At 34.9% G+C, this 23,677-nt stretch overlaps 2 protein-coding genes and 1 long non-coding RNA gene across 5 annotated transcripts in view; 1 reads left to right on the top strand and 2 right to left on the bottom strand.

Annotated features, from left to right (window-relative positions):
* The window catches only part of LOC128860081 (uncharacterized), a 57,703-nt gene extending 37,901 nt beyond the window's left edge, over positions 1-19,802 (bottom strand). The window contains exons 1-2 of one of the 3 annotated variants that reach the window (XM_054097331.1): positions 19,565-19,802; positions 18,430-19,462 (exon numbers count right to left, since the gene is read on the bottom strand). In XM_054097331.1, the coding sequence (XP_053953306.1) occupies positions 18,430-18,703 (274 nt within the window). In that variant the 5' untranslated portion in view covers positions 18,704-19,462; positions 19,565-19,802. The remainder of the gene's footprint in view (positions 1-18,429; positions 19,463-19,564) is intronic. The other 2 variants (XM_054097333.1, XM_054097332.1) reach the window with 2 other exon arrangements.
* Positions 19,803-19,843: 41 nt separating this feature from the next.
* Positions 19,844-20,924, top strand: LOC128860084 (uncharacterized). The gene is made up of 3 exons (XR_008454217.1): positions 19,844-19,928; positions 19,995-20,160; positions 20,235-20,924. It is a non-coding gene; the product is annotated as an uncharacterized LOC128860084 (long non-coding RNA).
* Positions 20,925-21,052: 128 nt separating this feature from the next.
* Positions 21,053-23,135, bottom strand: LOC128860083 (NADH dehydrogenase [ubiquinone] 1 alpha subcomplex subunit 9, mitochondrial). Its single transcript, XM_054097336.1, has 4 exons — positions 22,970-23,135; positions 22,404-22,842; positions 21,966-22,331; positions 21,053-21,903 (listed from the first exon to the last, which is right to left on the bottom strand). The coding sequence occupies exons 1-4, from the start codon at positions 23,007-23,009 to the stop codon at positions 21,510-21,512; spliced, it is 1,239 nt and encodes a 412-aa protein (XP_053953311.1). The 5' UTR covers positions 23,010-23,135; the 3' UTR covers positions 21,053-21,509.
* Between the last annotated feature and the right edge of the window lie 542 nt (positions 23,136-23,677).

Raw genomic sequence — 23,677 nt, 5'->3', positions numbered from 1 at the left:
GTCTGGGTGTATGCGTATAATCTCTTGTGTTTGGTTGTTTCCATTGCTTTCGTCTTCTCTTCTTCTTCACACAAAAGTACTTCCCCTTCCTTTTGTTTGTTTATCCATGGGCTCTTACGACACAGCGAATTCGGAAGGCGTATCCATGTACTCTATCATCTTTGAGTAAGCATAGAAGATCGCATCAAGACGAATCCACACGATTGCGAATTGCTGTTGGAATGTCAAGTGTCTTCCTTCTTTGTTGTCGTCTTATTCGCTTGTTTATATTCTCATTGAAATTTTGACATTACAACAAGAAAACTGCAAAAACAAAGGAATCAAAAATGACGTGTTGCTCTATAGAAACTGTCGTCAAAAAATCACAGCCAGTGCCGAAGGCAATGAAAGAATTTTGAGTATATTAGTAAAAAAGTATAAATGTGTTGCTATTGTCTATGCAAAACAGAGTTCCATGTAAACGCCCAGTAACAATAAAAATCTAGATTTGTATTGCCCGTCTGTACTTTCTGCCCGTATACTTCCAGTTCCTGGAAATTTTTCAGTTATATTTTCAATGTAGCGCCGCAAAAACGCATAAGAAATGCATTTAACATAACAAAAACGAGCGCTGCCCAAATAGCAGCTAATGCCATAGCTGCGGAGCAACAACGGTAGCTGAAGCACACATTAATAATTTAGCTCGAAGTGCTTCGGCCGACTCCAAGTTTTTTGTTACTATTCCAACGATGATGAAAAGTATTCAGAAGGTGTGCCCAACATCAGACTGTTAACCGGCTCACAGCGAATTTGAAGGAATCAGCTGATTTTCTGACGTAACAAAAGATGTGACAGCGGTTTGTTTACGGTTTTAAAACTAAGATTGTGTTGGTGATATAAGAAAAAAGTGAACGCAGCACTTGCCTTTGTTACTTCGTTGTCGTCTGAACAACGACTGATTGGAAGAACGTGGAAAAAGGTGTGAAATGAACGGGCCCAATCTGGCTGACAAAACCCCTGTAACATAACTGCCAAAGTTCCTCTCACAATTTTGCTTCGGATGGACACACCTTGTAATCTTCTATCATCCTTGGCCACGAAGCAGTTGATGCAAACACTGCTACAAAAAATTATCTCTTCATGAATTATGAAATGTGGTCGACGTAATTGATAAGCTTTTGAACTCATCCGTATTTTATAAGAAATTCTACATTCTTGATTAATCTAACATTTGTTGCCATGCTAACGTTCATACGAGGGTGAGTTAAAGAGTTTCCGGTTATATAAAGTAAAAAACATTATTTGGTACTAGTGAGACTTTAGGCTCATTTGACCGTTTTTTTACTAACGATTTTTGTGTTTTTTTGCATATTTACAATAAAAAGGTTGACACTTCCGTAATTTTGTGTCCAAATTTCAAGCAAATCAGAGGCAGTTATAGAACTTTGACTGAGAGAATTTAGCCAGGGCAGTTTGGAACTAGTGAGGCTTTAGGCTCATTGCACCAATTTTTTTTAATGATTTTTGTGTTTTTTTTTTCATATTTAAAAAGGTTAAAGCTTCCACGTTGTTCTTCTTGTAATGCTCAATTGACCGGAACAACGACGAGTTCAGATATAAATATTTATAATTTTACCACACAACTTCCACGTTGTATACTCAGTGTGAATAGTTTGCTGAGCACTTCTTCCAGTATGGGCGGCTAGTACTGAACCCTGTTCTTCAAAACGGCCGATCAAACTCTTAAGCACGATGAAAAAAAATTTGCGATAATTTGACCTCATAACAATTAATCGATGCGAAGAATAGAAAAAACGATAATTTCAAAGCGTGTTCTTGTATTTATTATACATCAGCTGCCTAGTTCGCAAGTGTCAACAATTTTTAACGTACAACGCTATTTTCAAAAATTTTAAATCTTTCCATATGGTGATTAATTTTGCGCCCTTTTACTTAGGGACTAACACTAAGTTTTGAAATTTTAATCTAGCATTCCTTAGTCAGCATTTACTCGGTAGATGCTTTCATTCATTTTGCTTGCTCTAGGATATTAATTGTAATATATTTTTCCGGCAATTGTCCCTTCAACTAACAGAAGCGCGCAACCAACTCATACCGATTTGTCACCACGGCAATAAATCGTTGAATCGCAAATTTGTGGCCGTCTACTATTTTTGCCTATTTCTCATGTTTTTCATTGTGCGAATTTTCACATTTATACCTGCACATATATGTACATACATATGAATGTATGATATGTAGGTACATAGTTACATACTAAATAAACTATAGCTGAGAAAAACTATACTCATCCAATTAAAAAAGGTAAAAGAATTCAACTAAAATTAGATTGACAAATAATTAATATTGCACTTTTGTATGCCTGTACAATACACACACACAAAACATACACATATCCATAGATATGTGTAGATGTAAATAAAGTTTGTATTTCATGTGTATGCCCCTATCCCCAGCAGATGCTCGACACGGATGCCAAAAATCAAGGTCTCGTACATAATTTATTCAATGTCAACGATGATAGCCGACTCATACATACATAGATATAATATAATACAAAAACAAAGAATACATGCATTACACGCCTAGAAACATCAAATCATAACATATGAATAATGGAGGATTTGCACATTGAAACTACCACAAAGAGATAACTCGAGCAATGTCGAACAGACGCCACAAAAACAAATTGAGATGCATTAGGAACCCTGTAGGAAAAGCCTGAACTAATATGTTTTCATCAACTACGAACCATTTCAGTACTCGTATTGAGATTAACGACAAGTGTTCTTATAATATGTTCACATATGCATTAATCACCTATAACTAATCTACCCGTTCACATATGGCAGATTACCTGCAAAATCTACAATCAGCTGTCAATACTGCTTTGAGAGGTTTTTCTTCATAGAAATTATTTTGGTGGAATATTTCGGTGTTTTTGGTTTCTTTAATTGTTATTAATGATATGAAGAAAATACAAGGAGAAGGAATATCTAATTTAACTGCGCAATTAATTGGCTGCTAATAACAAACAGTTGGAGGAAATCCGTATGCGACGTTTACTGAGGTTGCAAAAAATTATGACACCAATACGCATAGGAAATTCTATATTACATTTTATAATGAGTAAAAGGAGGACACACGCTTTTTTCTGTAAAATGAATCCCTAATTAATAATATTTAACAAACATTTTATTAGAATTATGTTTAAAGACCTGTTTTCTCTGCCGGCATCCAATCATTTAGTTTTTATTTTGATGGTTCTCCTTACATTCGTAATAATAATTATCGATAACGCAGAAAACACAGGGTTGTATGTCAATAAGTATCGTTATTATCTGGGATTATTTTATAATCTCAGATTTGGGGAAATTTTGTATGGCAAATCGCGCTTTTTATTCACGGACTTTCAAATACATAAAACCTTTAAAATTGAACACCCCATAAAATTTAACAAAATAAATGTATATAAAATGTTCATATTTTCATTGTTTATCTTGAGAGTTGGCTAATTTTTCGATTTTAAAAATTGATAGATTTTTGATTTTCGTTCATACCTATTCCTACAGCAAAGGCAACCGTAAGAAAATTACAATTATGAAATTTTTCTCTTGAAATAGCTTTTTTTGTAAGTACAAAGTACTACGAAAACAAATTGGCACACTCTGTCACTTATTTTTTTTTTTGTATTTTTATTTATGGTAATAATTTGTTCACATGGGATTCATGACACGAACCACACACCACACCTTAAAGTTTTAATGAAATTTAAAATGTCAAAAGTGAAAAAATTAGCAACTGGCTAAATTCGGCTGCCTTGTCAGAACTTTACCCACACGAATTCACACAAGGATGATAGATTTCAAGATTTGCTTGATAGCTATGGTGAAAAAGAAAATTTAGGACAACTTTGGCTGCCACGTCATTCGAGATATGTTCGACAAAATTTAGCTTCCGTTAGTTATATACGAAAACATAATTCGGCAAACAAATAATGCTCATGCCATAAGATTCGTATATCACTAGCACAAGCTAAATTTTGTTGAACACATCCCAAGTGACGTCAGCCGATTCTGTCAAATTCGCTCAGCGCCGAATAACGGTATAGAGCACCTCTAAAAATATTTTCACCATGGTTGGCCTAAGCTATGTAAAATGATGTCAGGTGTGGTTAAAAACGAAATTGAGCGAGTACACTTCGGCTTCCACGTCGCTGGGTTCTCGGCAGCAGAATTTTGCTACTCAAGGAGTCTTACGGGCACCAATCTCTGTCCAGTGGCCAGGTAAAACGGTGGCACAAGTCGTTTAAGGAAGGCCGGGAGGACGTCGAAGACGAACAGCGCTCTGGACTCTCAAGGCAGCGTCCACAATGAGTTTGTACCTCCAGGAAGCACTGTAAACGCGGCATTTTACAAAGAAGTGCTCCATCGGCTGAAAAACCGCGACGCCCGGGTTCGGCCCGACCTCGTCAACAATTGGACCCTTCATCACGACAATGCGCCGGCGCACACCGCCTTCCTCTGCACCTCTGCATTGGCTAAGATGGGGGTTCCGGTGCTTCCCCACCCTCCTTGCAGCCCAGACCTGTCCCCTCCGGACTACTTCTTGGTTTCGCGCCTCAAAGGCGTTTCGACTCCATCGAGGCGATCCAAAAAACTGTGACAGCTGAATTGAACGCGATTCCGGCGGATGAGTTTAAAAAATGTTTCCTGCAGTGGAAGGACCGCTACCAACAGTGTATTGCCGCTCAAGGTTCTATTTTGAAGTATATTAGTTGTATAAGCCAAAAGGTTTAGTAAAACTGCTTAAAAAAATAAAAAATAGTTTAAAAAAACTAAAAAACACGCTTTTATTGCTAATCGTCATAGTCAACTAGCTCAGAACAAAATTATAACAAAAATTAAGATACAAATATAATAATTCAAATTAGAGTTAAAAGCGTGGGATGCATTTTGCTTCACTTTCATAACCTTCTGTACATAGGTAGTTGCCAATAGAATAATTTTAATATTTACTATATCAAGCATCCCACGCTTTTAACTCTAATTTGAATTACTCTATTTGTATCTTAATTTTTGTTATAATTCTGTTCTGAGGTAGTTGACTATGACTGATCGTTCGATTTGCTATTACTTCATTATAGGTCTCTTTGTCATTAAAATTTATTTTCTACTTTTTACTTCGATTAGCAATAAAAGCGTGTTTTTTAGTTTTTTTAAACTATTTTTTATTTTCTACTTTTTAGTTCGATTAGCAAAAAAGCGTGTTTTTTAGTTTCTTTAAACTATTTTTTGTTTATTATGAATGAAAATTATTGTTATCATTGCAGTCAGTGAATAAATGATTCGATATATTCGTGTTATATTTAATTCCTTTCTTATCGACTGTGAGTCTAAAGCTATGCAGTTATCGGCCGTGATAAAGAAGTAATCGGGATGAAGAACTTATTTCGTGGAGGGAGCCTGAGAAACTGATTTACAAGAATAAAAAAAGATTTTTCATTTTACAACCAAATTCACCTTACTTTTTGCCCACAGGTAAAAAAAAAGAAAATATTAATCCTGGCAATCTTAATAAGGATAATGGAAAACTTTTATCAAATTATTGCATTGTCATCGGTCCTTGATAGGTGTGCAAAATTTCAAGTCGATCAGATTCTTAGAAGCCAGTGAAAATTAAGCTCAAAGATTCCGTTACATACATACATACATACATACAACCCGACCTAATAAAAGTGTGTTAAAAATAAGGCTCATTACTTTTCAATCAAACTCTGTAGCCAACACAATCTCAGTTTTTTTCACAAACTCACCGCTGTCATAACCCAGGTCACGTCAACCAATCCGCTGATTCTTTCAAATTTGCTTTTCTTTTCCTTACATTTTATTAGCACAATTTTTTTGTTGCTCATGTATACATATATAATATGTACAGTGGCACAGTAAAGTCTACATACCCCATTGAAAAGCGAGGTTTGGAGATTTCTGTGAACGTTGTAGCATTAGAATATATTCCAAACAAATCCAATCTAACAACAAACAATAAATTTTAACAAAAAAATTTTAATCCAAAAATATTTATTAACAAAAACAAACAAAATTCATTTTCCAAACACAGAAATGTCTGCATATTTTGTAAAAAGAATGCGTTTCACTTAAAAGGAAATAAAAAGACAACAGAATTAATACTTGGTGGGTCCGCCACGACTTTCTAGAACAGCATTTAATCTATTTTGCATGGAATTTACCAATACTTGTGTGTAATTATTCGAAATTAAATTCCACTCTTCAAGTAAAGCATTTTTGAGGTCCTGTTTATTTTTAATTGTCCTTTTCCTAATGCGACGATCCAATTCATCCCATAAATTCTCTATGGGGTTCAAATCCGGTGACTGGGGTGGGGAATGAAGTTGATGGGGCACATTATATAGTAGTCATTCTTTGACAACACCAGCGGTATGTTTTGGGTCGTTATCTTGCTGAAAGTACCAACCCGCCATAAGACCCAGTTTACTCGCGGATTGCTTCAAATTATCTTTGAGAATGTCCAAATATACCATGCGATCCATATTAATATCAATAAATAAATAAATATCAATTATCCACCCCAGCCGCTGACATGCAGCCCCAAACCATTATGTAGCCACCACCGTGCTTCACCGTAGGAAGCAAGTTTTTGGGCAATAATTCATTATTTCGACACCATACTTTTTGTTTGCCATCATAGCCAAACAAGTTGAACTTGCTTTCGTCACTAAATAAAACATTAGCCCAAAAATCTTCGTATGCATCAATATATTTCTTAGCAAATTCGACACGTTTCTCCATATTTATTTTGCTGATGAATGGCCTTTTCGAGGCACACGGTTGTGGATTCCATTGCTTCTCAATAAATGTCTCACCGTTTCTGGATGCACTGAAGCAATATCCTGATTTTTCAGGGTTTTTGCAATTTCTATTGCTGTTATTCTTGGATTTTCTTGCACGTCTAACAATATTTTTCGCTTAGCACGAGTCAGTTTAGGTGGGCGACCACTTCTTGGTTGTTTTGTGATTATATTTCCGAATAATTGTTTGAATGCTTGATTTTGGATGTCCGACCAGTTCTCCAATCTCTCTTAAAGATTTTTTTCCTTATAATATTTCACAATTAGCTCACGTACTTTAACACAGATTTCTTTACCCATTTTGGTTAAATTAACACAGCTACAATATTAATATCGAAGAACTAAACTTCTTTCTAACTAACGGTATCTAGTAAAGACGCCTGAAGTGATTGGTAGCACTGTTTGAGTACAGAACTGCATTTTGTGTACTCCACTAGAAAGCCGTATGCAGACTTTTCTGTGTTTGGAAAATGAATTTTGTTTGTTTTTGTTAATAAATATTTTTGGATTACAAATTTTTTGTTAAAATTTATTGTTTGTTGTTAGATTGGATTTGTTTGGAATATATTCTAATGGTACAATGTTCACAGAAATCTCCAAACCTCGCTTTTCAATGGGGTATGTAGACTTTACTGTGCCACTGTATGTATTTTATTTTACACTGCGGTATTGTTGATTGTAACAGTTACATATTTATTAGATAAGTATTTCAATAAAATGGGGAATCACATCAAAGTCGTAGAAATTTCCGCTTATTGCAGACTGAATTTGATTTTCATAGTTTCTGTAGAAAGCAGATGTATTTATAAGATTTTTGCGTCAACAGCGAAATTCACCATGGCGCACGCAATATGGCGGATAAAAACCCTCATCCTTTTTTGAGGGGAAATTTTTAGTAAATGACATATTTTTTTAATACTTGGTTTGTTGAAATTTTTAGGGTTCCTGCACTCAAATCTGTCTTCGTATATAGACCGAGTGGACAACTTGAGTAATTTTTTTGGGTTTTTTATTTCTTGTTTTTTCTTTATTTTTAATATTTTTTTGGACATTTTTCCCTAGATTTCTAAGACTTAGTGAGTGCTCATCATCTTACCGTTCCTCGGTGTCATGTGAGTCATAATAATTGCTGTCAATGTAGGGTATTTAAATAAGCAAACATACAAACATTCACATTTACATACATACATGTGTAAATAAATATTTAAACCCTGCTCAAACCATATTTTGATATTTATTTCTCTTTACTTGTGTTACACAAACCGCCACAAACATTTGTTTTGTTTTTGTATCCTATGGGACAATAAAGCAACAAAAAGCACACACAAATATTTGCTTTGGCAGTTTTATTATACAGGGTGGCTGATGAAAGCCGCTACCAAAAAAAAATTGAATAACTTTTTTTCTTTTTAAGTTATCTGTTCCATTTTTGTTTTAATTTGCAGATTGATCTTTAAAATTTATTAAAATGGATAACTGGGACACGCAAACAAGAATTTGGATAGTCCGCCGCTAGTCCGCTGGAGTCCGTAGTTTTGGTACAGAGAGAGTACAGGCGGATGTTTGGCGGCGATCCCCCGAGCAGATGGACCATAATGAGACTGGTGAATAATTTTGCTGAGCAAGGAACAGTCGCAAGAAGGCCTTATCATCGAAACCCACCAGTTCGGACGGAGGAAACGATCGCTGCTGTAGCTGCAGCTATACAAAGCAATCCAAGGGTTTCAACAAGAAGCTTATCTGCTCAACTTGGTGTCAGCCGACAGTCTTTGCAAACAATAATGCACAAAGATTTAGACTTATTTCCCTACAAAATTCAAATGGTTAACAAACTGAATGCAACAGACTTGCCGATTCGCTTGGAATTTTGCCAGAAGATCCTGCAAATGGTGGAAGAAGACCAAAACATGTTAAACTGCCTTTTCATGTCTGATGAGGCCCATTTCGATTTAAACGGCAATGTGAACAAACAAAATTGTCGAATATGGAGTACTTCTATCCCACAGATACTCCACGAGACGGAATTGCATCCTCTTCGCGTGACAGTGTGGTGTGCGGTTTCTTCACGCTGTATTGTCGGGCCTTATTTTTTTGAAGAAAATGGTCACACCGTTACGGTTACTGGAGACCGTTATTTGAAAATGCTGAAAGAATTTTTCTATCCAGAACTACGCCGAAAGAGAATTCCTTTCAACTCTGTGTGGTTTCAACAAGATGGGGCAACGTCTCACATAGCCCAGACTGATATGACAGAGTTGCGACGAAAATTTCCCAATAAACTGATTTCAAGAAACTCCGAATTTCGTTGGCCCCCCAGGTCGCCTGACCTTACTGCACCTGACTTTTTCTTGTGGGGTTTATGTAAACAAGAAGTTTATAAATCAAAGCCAACAAATTTGGATGAACTAAAACAATCCATTCGGGCAACAATTGCGGCTATTCCTGTCGCAACTCTCAAAGCAGCAATGAACAACTTTTTACTAAGATGCCGCACTTGTGTCAACGAGCATGGGGGGCATTTAAATTCAATTATTTTTAAAACTAGTTAAGCTACATTTAATAAAATTTAATGACCTTCAACGTGAAAAAAAAAATAAATGAATTCCATACACTAAAAAAAAAGTTATTTGAGTTTCTTAATGTAGCAAAATTCATCAGCCACCCTGTATTTGTGCATATGTAATCGTATTGAGTAGGCAAACAAACGCCGCAATGGAAATTTTTAAATTTTTTTCTAAGTGTGAACTATCAAAGCCGAAGGTAAAGAAATAAAACAAAACAAAAACCGTATACCCAATATGAGAGAATACGAAAGTAAAAGGAATAAAGATAAGAAGCAACGCCTAGGCTAAGAAGGTTAAGAAATAGAGTGGGAAAAACCGCATAGATGTTTTATGCTAGAAATAAATTTGGGTACGACTTTTGGCTCATTTTTTTTTAAATACAACTACGGCCAACTAATTGTCAACGACGTTTAAGTAATATTTTACGAATAATTATCACTCCACTTCCAATTAATTTTGTTTTAAATTAAAAACAATTCCGTCAGTTTGACAGAATCAGCTGATTTGTTGACATAATAATTGCTTGGCAGATTTGACATTTTGTGAAAACAACCAAACACAACCAACAAAAAAAATAATAATAACAATGCTAAATCAAAATATGTTTATAGGCTAAGTAGAATTTAATTAATATTTACCAACTGGTTAATATTAACAACGGAAATATAATAGTTATTGTTAAAACAAGTTTCTATACAACTGCGTTGCTGATTAGTTGACCAAAACTGTACATACATATTTGTTCTTGTAAGCCACACACATAAACATAAAACATAGCAGCATACAAACATGTTTTTGGTGAGCAACAATTTGTACATATTCGCACAATAGTTTTTAGTATCTTTTGTTTTGTATTCTACTGAATAATGATGAATAAATTTTTAAATTATTTTATGAATTATTTAAATAGTTTAGCAGATGGGTGATCACGAACTTGATGTGTCGACGATTGTATTTAATTAGCTTAAGAATTTCTACCTAAAACAAATAGAAAATATAGCACGGGAAATATATTGCAAAATGTACATATACACACACATATACATATATACGTGCATACAGTTGCGAACATTCAAATTCGGACGAGTAGATACTTAAAAATAATGAGAAAATCGGGGTACTTATGAAGAAAATTGGTTCATTAGTTATGTAAATGAATAATTTGAGGGAAATTCATACAACAAAATGGATTTTGAGCTGGTGAACTCATTAGGGGAACATTCATAGAAAACTCTGTTCACAATCGAGATGTCGTTCTAAACCCCATCAGACCTGAATTATTGTTAACGGATAATAAAATTATTTTTTAATTATTAGTAAGAAGGACATGATAAAAACAAATGTGTGAAAAATCATACATATTTACATATTAAGTTTTATGAATTTTCCGGCATGTGCACAATTATGCACATTAGGTCCCAAGTGTTGACAAAGTAATATAAAAATATTATAAGGCTTTAAACATTATGTGCATAATTCTGCACATGAGGTCCGAAGGGGTTAAGAAGACCCTTCAGAGAAATGTAATAGAAAAATGGTTAAGACCGGAGGTGCAGCATGGTTTGAACTGATTTTCTTACCAAAAAATTGTTATTTTTTTAATACTTCTAATACTTTTCTTTATACCCTTAGTTAAAGTGCACTTTTTTGATGGAAATTCCTTGAGTATTGGGCAAGGCGTAAAAATCTGTGCATATTTCTAATTATATTACATTTTTCGTATTATACAAATTAAATTACATTTTTCATCGCAAGTCATTTCACAAGTGCCTAATTATAAATATATCCCAGAGTAAACATAATACGAGTGAGCAATTCACTGACAATGTCACATATCTTATGTCATAAGCCTTGCGTTGTTATCGATAGGGGAAATATCCGACCAGCGTAAACTGTTATGCTCTCTGATATCTCTCCTAATATCGCGCGGTAAAACAGTTAACAACATCCAAACCGAATCTATACACCATCTTTAGAGCAACAACGGCATTTTCATATAGTAGTTGTATTTTGTTTGTGCAATTTAGTGTTTTGAATGTCAAATTTCATTGAGAATGTAAACAAACAAGTAAAGCAACAACAAAGAAGCAGGTCACTTTGGCAATCGAAATACAAAATCGCAAAATCAGCTGCTCTAGTATCTCCACCTTGAATGAACTCGCCTTGCTGTACTTACAATGAAAGGGTACGCTGACTGCTATAGGGACTGCTGAGAGCAATCTGTATGGACGACCACAGAGAGCGACGTTCCCACGACAGTTCAGCAGCATTCCCCATACATGTATGGGGAAAGTTTACATTGCTAAAACAACGACAACCAGGGGAGCGAAGTGAGTAGGTGGTGGATCATCACTGTTCTTATCGAAACTAATTAGAATTAAGTTGCAATAGATTAATAAAAGCCTACTAATAGATTCTCATTTAACTGATTGTATAATTAAATAAATTAAATTAAATTTATTATTTAACGTGCACTCGCATTTGACTGACTTACTGCACAAATATATATGTAGATATGAATGTGTGTAAGTACTATTTGTATATGTAACTTTTAAATCGAATGTCACTCTATAGGGCAGCTGGTCTCGCAATTTAAAACAAACAATCAGATTATTTACAATATTAATGCACACGAATGCATATGTATGTATGTGTGCAGCCCAATTCATGCAGACTGCATAAGAATGTAGGAATGTGTTACATGACGCACAAAAAACAAATCCAATTAATGATAAAATTCGAGCTATATGTATGTATGTATGGACATATGTATGCATACATATATGTTTGTATAGCAATAAATTTATAAATCGGAGCGAACGAATGTTAGAAGGGAACGGCAAAAAATGTTTTCCCAGAGAAAAAGGGTATGGTATAAAAGTAATAGATAATAAAATTTATATTATTAGCATTAACATTAAACGCCTCCTACGACAGGTGTGAATTGCGTGCAGTTCTCTTGCGCATAAGATTCAATGTGATTATCACGGGTACTTGTCGGATGGCCAAAAAAGGCCATTTCCCCAATGAAAGCCACACCATGCTAGTTGCCCGTAGGTTGTTGTTGTTGTTAAGCTCGCTTAAAAAATACCATCGCGATCAACTGACGATGAGTCACAAAACAAAAATATGTTCAAATAATTACGTTTTTCTGTTTAAGACATAGTTTTGCTCTGCTAAATTTTGTTTGGGAAAAGTAGAGCGAAACGTGTTAATTGTCTGCCACTTAACGTCATTTGTAGTTCACAAATTGTTCGTTGTTTTTGCTGTTGTTTTCATAGCATATTATATTGCCCACAACTATTTGAGAATGCTGTTGGGGTGGCTTACTTTGGTTGGTTATCAACCCGTTTGCCCCCTTCAACAACTCTCCAACATTACTTACATTGTCATCCGTTGTAAATGCAGCTTACGGTCCAAAACAAAAAAGGAATCTCATTCGAAATATTTTGTCATAGCTGGGCATGTTTCTTATTTGACATATGCCCCATACAACGGAAATGTGGCGTTCAGAACAGCATTTAAAATAAATACAGTGGCTCACAGCTCACACGAAATGCCCGTTTATCAAAATAAAAAAGTTTAATATTTTTGTATAAACTTTATTTAGAAAAAAAACTTAAACGTACATTCAAAGATAAATTATTTCTTGTTACAAACATACATAAATAAACTTAAATTATTTCTTCTTAAGTAATATATTTACAGCAAAATCAAAATTATAAGTAAATCCACGTCACACCTTATTTCGTGTGCTTAACCAAACTAGAAAAAACATGATTTTTTTTTAATTTATTATGTTTTTACTAATCTAATATTTTGTAGGGTAGCCTTTTTGTTTTAATACAGCTTTTAACCGGGATTGCATGGAGCTAACAAGTTTTCCAGTGTATTCAGGAGATATTTTCTCCCACTCCTCTTGCAATGCTGTTTTTAGAACTTGTTTGTTGCTTATGTTATGTTTTCTAATTTTTTGATCCAGAATATTCCTTAAATTCTCAATTACATTGAGATCAGGTGATTGTGCTGGCGTTTTTACCACATGAGGGCAATTCCATATAAGCCACCGGTGCACTAATTCCGACTTATGCTTCGGATCATTGTCCTGATAGAACCTGAACCTGTCCCGAATGCCTAATTTTTCAGCACTTTGTAGTAAATTATTTTTTAATAAATTCAAATAAACTGTTTTATCCATAATTTCGTCGATAAAAACCAAGTTTCCGACACCAGCTGTTGACATGCAGTCCCAAACCACTACATGGCCCCACCGTGTTTTACTGTATCACGCAGATTTTTCGGGTCCAGCTCCGCGTTGGGCTTACGCCAAACGAAAGACTTTCCATCGGAACCAAAGAGGTTGAATTTGCTTTCGTCGGCGAAAATAACGTCATTCCAAAATGTTTGGTCTTTATTAACATGGTTTTCGGCAAACTCCACCCTTAATCTTCTGTTACGCTCATTAACAAACGGTTTGTTTCGAGCTGCACGACCATGGAAATCAGCTTTGCCCAGAATTCTTCTTATTGTTTCAGGATTACATGACTTATCAAATACTTTTTCAACCTCTTTTGTCAAAGCTGGCGCACTAATTCGTGGGTCTTTTTTAATTTTTCTTAATATCCACCTTTCATCAGCTTCTGTAAAAATTTCGTTTGGAGCTTGGCGGCCTTTGTCAACCACTCTTTTTTCACGAGAAAAGCGTTGAATAATGTACTGTACTGTGGAAGTACTTAAATTTACAATTTCAGCAATTTTTTTCTGCGACTTTCCATTTTTGTAATGCGTAATCACTAATTCGCGCCTTTCAATCGACGTACGACGACCCATCACGGTATTTTTAAATTAAGCTGGACAACCGACTATTTTCAATGTGTAAACTAAATAAGGATATAATCTAATATATATTAGTATGCAAAACAAATTTCCTATAATTGCTAACCGGTTTACTGGCGCCGATAACGGTAAAAGTGAACACACGAAATAAGCTGTGACGTCAATTTACCTAGTATTCTGTTTTTGTTGTAAATAATCTACTAAAGCAGAAAAAATTTGAATGCATTTATACATGTTTGTAATTAGAAATAATTTATCTTTGATTGTGCATTTAAATTTTTTTTTAAGTAAATCAAATAAAAATAATTTTACAATTCTTTAGTTTAACATACAGCCACACGAAATAAGCTGTGAGCCACTGTAGCTAACTGTTAGATGTCTGCACGCGCCAGAAAGGTATGCAAAATTTTGGGGTTTCTCTTTGGTTGACTATTTTAAAAGAAAAGAACCAATTCTATTAAGAGTACATACATAAATTCGTGTATGTATATGTAAATGCGTAACAACAAAATAAAATAGAAAATAAATCAATATAAAAACAAAATAAAGAAAAGAAAAAAGGCAAAACAATTTTAAAACTTAAAATAGATTCATTCCGTTTATGATATAAAAATAAAAAAAGTTCTAATACAATAATAATAAGCGAAAATAAAAAATGCTTTAAAATTTATAACAGATATAGTTTATGATATAGAAATAAAAAACAAAGCAAAAATACTTGGTGAAAACACTTTAATAATACTTAATAATTTATTGCTTATATTCACTAATAAATGCATACGTATTTGTAGGAAAATAATTCATTAAATAATATGTATACACGAAAATGTTTGTATATGCACGAAAAAGTTGGAGAGAAACACAAAACACGAAGAGGTGACGTCGAAAATGTAGGACGCTTTCATTCCCAGAACTAAATCTCTTCTTCTGTTTTATTATCTGCTGTTTGCTGCGTATTCCCACACATGAATATCTACGATATACATACATATGGACATATGTATGTACATATGTATATGTTTGTATGTATGCCCCAAGAATGATAGAAAGAAGATTGCGCCCATCAGAGCGTACGTGACGTCACGTTTGCTGAGTTGTGCAGTATTGCCAACCATTTGCTCTTCGCAATAAATTTAGTGCTTTTTTCTACCGAAAATGCGAAAATTTTGAAGTTTCGTGTTTGTTTCTTTTTTTTAATTTAAAGCTACCGAAACTTTAAATTAAAAAACAAACTATATTATTAAACAAAAAAAAGGTTAAAAAAGGTCACTCTGAGAAGATTTTAGTTCTAATGAAAATAAGTTGCTTCTTATAAAATTTGATATTTTGAAAGTGTGAATTAAATTTTTTGCTCCTTTTAAGGTTATGCAAGAATATTAAAAGTCCCTCTCTCAACTCTTTTTAAGATTGAAAACCTTTTTACACAGTTTCTTCCGACCATCAATCCTTAGTGGACATAGGGCATCAAGAGGTTTATTCATTGTAAAAATAAGCCGCAAAATACCAGAAAGTACTAAAGAAACCATACTGACATTTTTACAAAAAGAGTACCTTATCTAGTTACATAACCTCAAATTTAGCAAATACGTCGTTCCCTTAACAAAAGAGTCTCGCTTAACAAAAAAAACTCATAAATTAAATTGTACATAAGCATAACACATTTATTTAAAAAAAACGCACATTTTAAAGACAATTTGTCACGCATACAAAGTTCTATAAGTGATTCAATAAAAATTTGTTGGGTTATTTTCTTTGAATGGGCATTTTAGTGCGTTTTTATATCCAAAGCTAGGCAACACGGCAGTAGCGAGAGAGAGATTTGACTGCCGAAAGCAGAAGAACACCAACAACACCTGCAATCGCGAGCAATGCCACCAGATGTTAAAAAAAGTAAAGCTAAATAAAACTGAGTGAATTATTTAAATAATTATTAAAAAATGTATATTTTACAAAATTATAAACATGACATTTTAATTAGAACAGCTAGAAAAATGTCATGAAGAAAGAACTAAACCTCCGAGACTAAATAACAAAAAAAATTCTAAATCAAGTTACGAAAATGGTAATCTGGCCATACTGGAGCTAAAATCACGTAACTAGTTGTCAAATTCGCTGAGCGCAAAGTAACGGGACCACGATAGGCGCCATCTCATTATTCTCTCCATCGTGTGTATGCCCTATGGTAAATTGAATAGTCCCAGGCAATATTAGAATTAGGTTGCCGCCTTAGGTTCAACTCGGTATTTTATTATTTTTATTAATTCCGCAACAACCACATTCCCATACAGTTAGAATTTTGAAAAAATCAATTTTTTTATATTTTTTTTCTTAATGTGCATATGTATATATATTTAAGAATACACACAGAAAATTTAATATCGTTTCGGTGAATATTCTCGAAGTTACACGAAAATTTGAAAAGGAGTTTCAGAGTGCTTGAAAGTACAAGGCTAACTTTAAACGCGTTTTTCTCTAAATGGAGTTTTTAAAGTCGATGGATTTTTAAAAACGGCTAAATCGATTAGCTTAAATTTTAACAGGAGCTGCTAAAATATATTTTGTGGTAATTTATCGACGATTTTTGCTCACCGATAAATATATATATTTTTTTATTTAAGGCCGAAATTTTGGTCAAAACTCGACTTTTAGAAACCGCCATTTTGTCAAGAAAAAAAAATTATTTTGCTTATTCCTTCGATTAATTACTAGATTTAACATTAGTGTGTTTGGTTTTTTAACTTCAGAGGATTCAGTTCAGAGATATAGTGGTCACCCCAAAACGTCTTTTTTGAGAGGAGCTCCCGGTGATCAGCTGTACTAATACTAAGTCTTACAAATTTTTAGATCAATAAATTTAAAAGTCTTCTCAGAAAAAATTCTGGAAAATTCGCTTTTTTTCGGCCTTCTAACTGTATTAAGGGGTTATATACGGGTTGCCGATGTCAGCCTCTTATTCTTGGAGACGCCTATATAAACTTAATCTAAACTTGAGAGGCACCAGTCGTTCCAATAATCGGCAAGTCAACGCCATTGGAACGACAAGCATTTATTTATTTTCGACTTATCAGTATATCTCAATTTATACATAAGAAAAGCTGTCAAAACAACAACAACAAAAAGCGATATTCGTCCATGACTTTCAGCTTAAAACTGTTAATTCCTACACCATTGAAAAAAGCGAGGAAATTATAACTAAAATAACTAGTTTAGAACCAGCCTTTCTCTCAGACTGTTCCAATTTAGACTCTCGCGCGCACATGCAGTTACGTATACATATTTATACACAAGCATTTTATATGCGATTCTCTGATTGCATAATGGTTGAAGCGCGCCCAAGTAATGCCGGTAAGCGCACGCAAACAAAAAGCAATAAGAAAAATTATACAAATGTGCTGTATAATATATGATACAAGCAAGTTTTGAATGCATAACACTGGTGATACACACACGCATATACATACATACACAAATGAAAAAGCGAAAAATAAAAACAAAATATTTATAAAACGAAAGGCCATTGTCGCTTTCGTTCAGCAACGTTTTTCAATATCTTCCATACATTCATAAATATGTACGTACATGCCCTTGATCCTCACTTTTCGCTTATTTTTTTTTCTACGGATTTTTTACGCGCCTATTTTGTAACACTTCCCCTATTACCTTTTTTATGCGATGTCACATTTTGTGCACCGTTTTTTCCTGAGAATCACTATTATTATTTTTTTTACACAGTTGGGCAAACTAGTCAATAACACAATTTTGATCGATCTGATTCAGTATATCGCATCGTAAATCTATACCACTTTTGCACTATTTTCCCTAGAATTTGGAAATAAATAGTCCTGCCTAAAAAATTTACTTTGTTTGGTAATAAAATATCTCGAAATGTGAGGGCCTACTTTTGCTAACGTTCCCGGCTAAGAGCTATCACTCCAGCAGTATTTAAGATGCTGTTCAAAAAGTGAAATCATTTGTTTATCCTTTTCAGACAGTGATGAATCGAATGTGCGAGTATGTTAGGAAGTCGATATTTTGGCTAGTTCCACACATTAATTGTGCTGATCATTGTATCATACTTATGTACCTGATACATTTGACTCAAATTTAGTACGTCAATTTATGCTTTGGTGTTTTACTCACCTTTGGCCTCCTCGTTTGCACGCGCAGCCGCTGCCACTGCCACCGCAGCTGCTGCAACTGCAGTTCCTGTTGATACCACTTGATGTTTCGGTGACATTTGCAATGGCGTTGGCATACCCGAAGATGATGACGACGACGACGGCGACAAGGACATCGCATGCTGATCTTTCAGCTGTTGCAACGTTGTCAACTGCTGCTGCCCCAAATTGCTTGCGGTGTGCGTAGTATGCTGCAGCACCTTGGGCGCTGCGGTGGAACAAGCTGCAAATAGCATTCTGAAGCGTAGCTGGATTTCACCTGTCTTCAGCTGCTGCCGCTGCTGTAACTGTAACGACTCCTTCGACTGTACACCTTTGACGCCGCCGTTGCGGTAGAGCGCATAAATTTCTGGTATATGCTGAAAAAGGCAACCACTATTGTAGTTGCTGGTGTATTTGCACTATAAAAGTACGCCCGGCAAACTTTTGTGGGCAGTGCTCAAACACGAATTCCCTACAGACGTTTCGCGTACCTAGTCGTGGTAAAATGTTACAACACCAAATATTTTGGCAATTCGCGTTGGATGCACAAACAATTTCGATGGGCTCACAAGAGTGCAGATGATAATCTAAGAATAGCGCAAGACTAGTGCGCACAATGCAGCGTAATTGCCTACTTGTTGGTGTTGTTGAGTTAGCTAGTGCAATTGCTTCTATTTGCTGCAATACTCTCGAAGGAATAATGATATTGTAGTTTTTGTTGTTTTTTCACAATCCCAATTCAATGTACACTGGTGGCAGTACCGTAGATATCACTCTACCAATTAAATTTCGCCGTTTGCTTCCTGTGGGCTCTAACTGTGCTTGGGAGTTTTTACACTCTTCCTTGCTTCCCTAGTTTTCGTGCAATTTCGATTTTTCCTCGACGCTTCGGTATTGATAATTTTTGCGTGCACTTAAAGCTCGCACATGGGTGTGACGACACTTTTAGTAGTATTGAAAAAACTTAAACAACACTCTTCAAACTAGAAAACGCTCTGGACGCAACCGTTTACCTATTACATACGGTGATAGAACAAAATCAGATGCTTTCTTAATCTAAACGTTGTATTTTAAATTATATTTTTTCGCGTTGCGCGCATAACACACACACGTACCACAAAAAAATAAATATATAATAATTTCGCACCCACTTTCACAGAATTTTCACAAGCCAACGAAATTACACTATACACCGGTGATTTTCACAATATACATATACGGATTTTTTCTTGCAATTATAACTTCCAGAAATTTCACAAGACAGACGGCTGCGAACCGAATCTCGATGTATACAAATTCCAAACGACACGAAAGGCTCACGATGAAGGAAAACCGTTGCCGTTTCCTCGTCTTTTTCCGGGTTCTACCCGCAGAAGTTTTTATCGGCGAGAGTTGCCACACACACACATGTATAAATAAACGCAATTTTTTAATAATTACAACCGGCTTTTAAACCTGTTTTCACTTGATATATCTGTTGTAAGTCAAATAGATTTCAACTTTGCTGTTGATCATACACAAGCATCGATAACTTTATCAAACTAGGAAATCATTTGATCAGCTGCTCAGGTGTGCTAATTGGGTTCTATGTACCGGTAATATGGCAACTTCTGATTGGAAATGACAGCTGAGGGCTGGTTTCTGTTGGCAGTGTTCACGGCAATATGACTATATATCGATATTAAGACAAAATCAACCCAAAGGCATTTCTGTAGGTGTTTTCAAAACTACGTTTTGTATTTCATGTTTATATTGTAGCTTTTCATTTAATTTCATTTATTGAAGCCAATGATTGCAAAAACCATGCAGACTGGAATACAAAAGATTAATTAAGTTCTAAAAAGTAGACACTAACTAAAAAAAAAATCAGAAACAATGGATAAGTTTCTAGACGCAAGCAATAATCTGAACTTCGAAAAATCTGGACCGAGTTTATTAAATAAATAGTTATATTCGTTTAAGGCCCTAAAAACAATGGCGAAATTATAATAATGAACCGTTTGTAAGTAAGTAGAGAACAAATGTTTATAAGCCTCTAAACTTTAAAAGTAGAACGCAAATGTTTAGACAAAAAATATTGTTTGCTTATAAAGCGGTTAATGTAGAATTTTTCATTCATAAAATCATTGCTGTAGAAACAGAAATAAATCTTGTTGGAAAAGCGAAAAAGACGTTTTGAATGAATACTTATGAATACCGAAATCTCTTGAATGAGCATAATGTTCAGGCCAGCCAAGCACCAGCTGTGCCGATCGATAGAGTTTTAATAATAATCGGTTTAAATTGAAAGCTGGTGCGCGGAACAAGATGAATTAACCTATCTTTTCTTTTAAATTTAATGTATGTTCGCAAACCCTAATTTATTTTATTTAGTTCTTATACTATAACTAAAAATTTTTAATTAAGTATTTCATACTTCATTATCATAAAAAAATAGGTTCCACACATATTGAACGGAAAAAAATTTCGTTTAAATAAGTGTTTATAAAAGGCTTTATTTTAAACATTTATTAGAAGTTTGTATTTATATGCAAATATAATCAAGAAGGCATTCCGATAATATTACGCTTACTTTTAAGCGATTTATAAACAAAAAATTAGTGTTTAGTAAGCTACAGGTTTATTAAAGTTTACTTGCTTGTTAAAATTTGTTTAACAATGCATTGTAATGAAAAGCATTCAAAATAATAAGATAAAATACGAGTATCTGTTAAGAAAAAAAAAATAAATCGGAAATTTGTGAGTATATATTGAAAAAAAAAACACATTTTTTAACATACGGCACTCAGACCCATGCCATTTATATTCTATATTTTACTTGTTGTTCAAAATTTCATCAATTTCAAAAACGAATTCACTCATAGACGACCATAATTCACTAGATGTTACTCCATACCACAAAGAACGCACAACAAGTACAACGAATAACAATTCGCGTATTTGTAAATGTTTCTTCCTTAAACTGCTGCTTGGCCACCAACGCCACCAACTTGTATGAGATACTTTTTTTCTATTATTTGCATAGCTGTTGTTATTAGCGTTGTTGCCATTGCCGTATTTTTATGCAAACATACGTAATTCATCACGATGAGCTATTGGTTTTGGTGGTGAAGGCTCCTCCCATTCTCCCACTTCAGCATCATAATATTGCGCGGCGCGGTATGGCCGTAATTCCCATGGTACTTGATCTTCCATGGCGGTCAGTTGCACACCTAAATCTTCCAGACATGGTATGTCAGCACGCACAACATCAGTTACGCATTCGCGTTCGATGCGCTCCATGTGCAGCTCGCCGATAGGTTGCCCTGGACAGATAAGTTCTGTGAATTTGGCTTTCATAAGGAAAGTGGGGTCCCAACGCATGTCATAGCGGCGATAACCCCACCACTTTTCGTCCTTGCGCATCACGCGATGGAACCAATCAACCAATTCACTCAATTGATAGCGTTTGGGTCTGTAAGATGGTCGGCATGTAAAAAGAGTACAAATGTTATGTATATATAATATATGGCTTACCCCACAGCCTGGTATACTTGACCGGCGGTGTCAGGATCTTTAGCGCAATTAACGATAGCTTGCGCTACATCAGAAACGTAAACCGGTTGCTTAACAGTGCGTTCACCGGCAAACCAGAGTGGCATGGCACGGAATTGACGACGCCAAATGTGAGCGTAGTAACGAAGGAAACGATCTTCGGAGCCGTAGATATCCGCAGGTCTGATAATTGTCGCCTCAGGAAATTCATCGCGTACCGCACATTCACCATGGTATTTGCTCTTCAAAAAATTGCTGCCACCTTCGAGAACAAAGCTCATCGGCTCAGGACTAGCATTCAATGCAGACAAGTGAATCAAACGCTCAACGCCAGCTTCTTTGCTAATCCTGTAACGTTAATATAAAATATATATATTCATGCATTTAAAAATCTAGATTTAGTTTTTATTTTTTGTATACCTAGCAATGCGTCGGGCACCATCCACATGTACATCGTTGAACTTAAAATTTTTCGTCTCGAATTCGCGGCCAATTAAATTGATGACCACATTCGAATATTTTACGGCATCACGTATGGCTCTTTCATCTCTTAAATCGAAAAATTGGAACAGCACTTGTCCTAAATCGCCGCATACCTTTAGACGAATCGCCTCGCCAGAGTCACCGCGATAGGGGAATATCATTTGAGTACCAGTTTTTCCCAACTTATTGCAAACGTAGCGTCCTACGAAGCCTGTACAACCGAATACAGTTGCCACAATTCCATTGAAACTGCTGCGACCGCCGGTACCACGGCGCATAGTGCTGACATTGGTTGTCTTCAATGGACGAGGCGCATCGGTAGAGCTCGAAGCATGGCGCACGCAAAATACACTCAATGCAGCACAGCCTTGTTGTTCTATAATATTTAAAAGAGGAGGTGGGATAATAGTAAATCATTTGACACATTTCTGACCCAAGTGCAAGTTACATAATTTATAAGTACTCCTGTCGAAAACGTTTCCACTACTGTTTGTTACACTTACTTGTTAATTGGCCATTGCGCAGCAAAATTAACGAGGCCATTATTTAGTTACTTCGGAATGAGATCCCCTAAATCTGACAATGTTTTAATAGCTCTTCCAAGGAATCGCAATCGGTCGTATCTAAAAAATTACACTTCCCAAGATGCAAAAAACAACAAAAACACGTCCGTCAATTGGAAATGTCAAGATTTGACGTTTTACTTTCAGCACAGGAACGGGTGAAAAGAAACGATAGATCGCAAAGTGATGGATTTGGATTTCGAGGAGATTTTATAAAAACAAAATTTTTAATTAAAAATTTAAAATATAGTACTATATGTATGCGGAAAAAAAATGTTTGTCAAATAAACTTGTGAGTAAGTAGATATTGAGTTAAAAATGAATGATACAAAACTTGTTATATATTCGTACTGTATAAGCAGTATTCAATTATTAAAGGCTTGCCCACTTGGGACATTAGAATTCTGACACTCCCTTAAAGTATGTTCCCATATGCAGTCATTAGAAATAATTCTACAAAAATTAATTATTTAATTATTTATTAATTAATAAGATGCAAAATGAAATTTGAAAGGTTTTTCTTCCGAGAAATTATTTTGGGGGAATATTTCGGTGTTTTTGGTTTCTTTAATTATTATTAATGATATGAACAAAATACAAGGAGAAGGAATAGCTAATTTAATTGCGCAATTGGCTGCTAATAATAAA

The sequence above is a fragment of the Anastrepha ludens genome, chromosome 4, assembly GCF_028408465.1.
Source record: "Anastrepha ludens isolate Willacy chromosome 4, idAnaLude1.1, whole genome shotgun sequence".
Lineage (NCBI taxonomy): Eukaryota > Metazoa > Arthropoda > Insecta > Diptera > Tephritidae > Anastrepha > Anastrepha ludens.
The sequence above is the reverse complement of the archived record's forward strand: the minus strand, read 5'-3'. Positions and strand labels throughout refer to the sequence as shown.

What these genes read in the sequence shown, in the direction of transcription:
- LOC128860083 (XM_054097336.1), bottom strand. Translation starts at nt 23,009, where the DNA reads ATGGCCTCGTTAATTTTGCTGCGCAATGGCCAATTAACAA. An exon ending in GGTGCCCGACGCATTGCTAG is followed by an intron (nt 22,332 to 22,403) that starts GTATACAAAAAA and finishes TTAACGTTACAG; the next exon opens with GATTAGCAAAGAAGCTGGCG. An exon ending in CAAGTATACCAGGCTGTGGG is followed by an intron (nt 21,904 to 21,965) that starts GTAAGCCATATA and finishes ACCATCTTACAG; the next exon opens with ACCCAAACGCTATCAATTGA.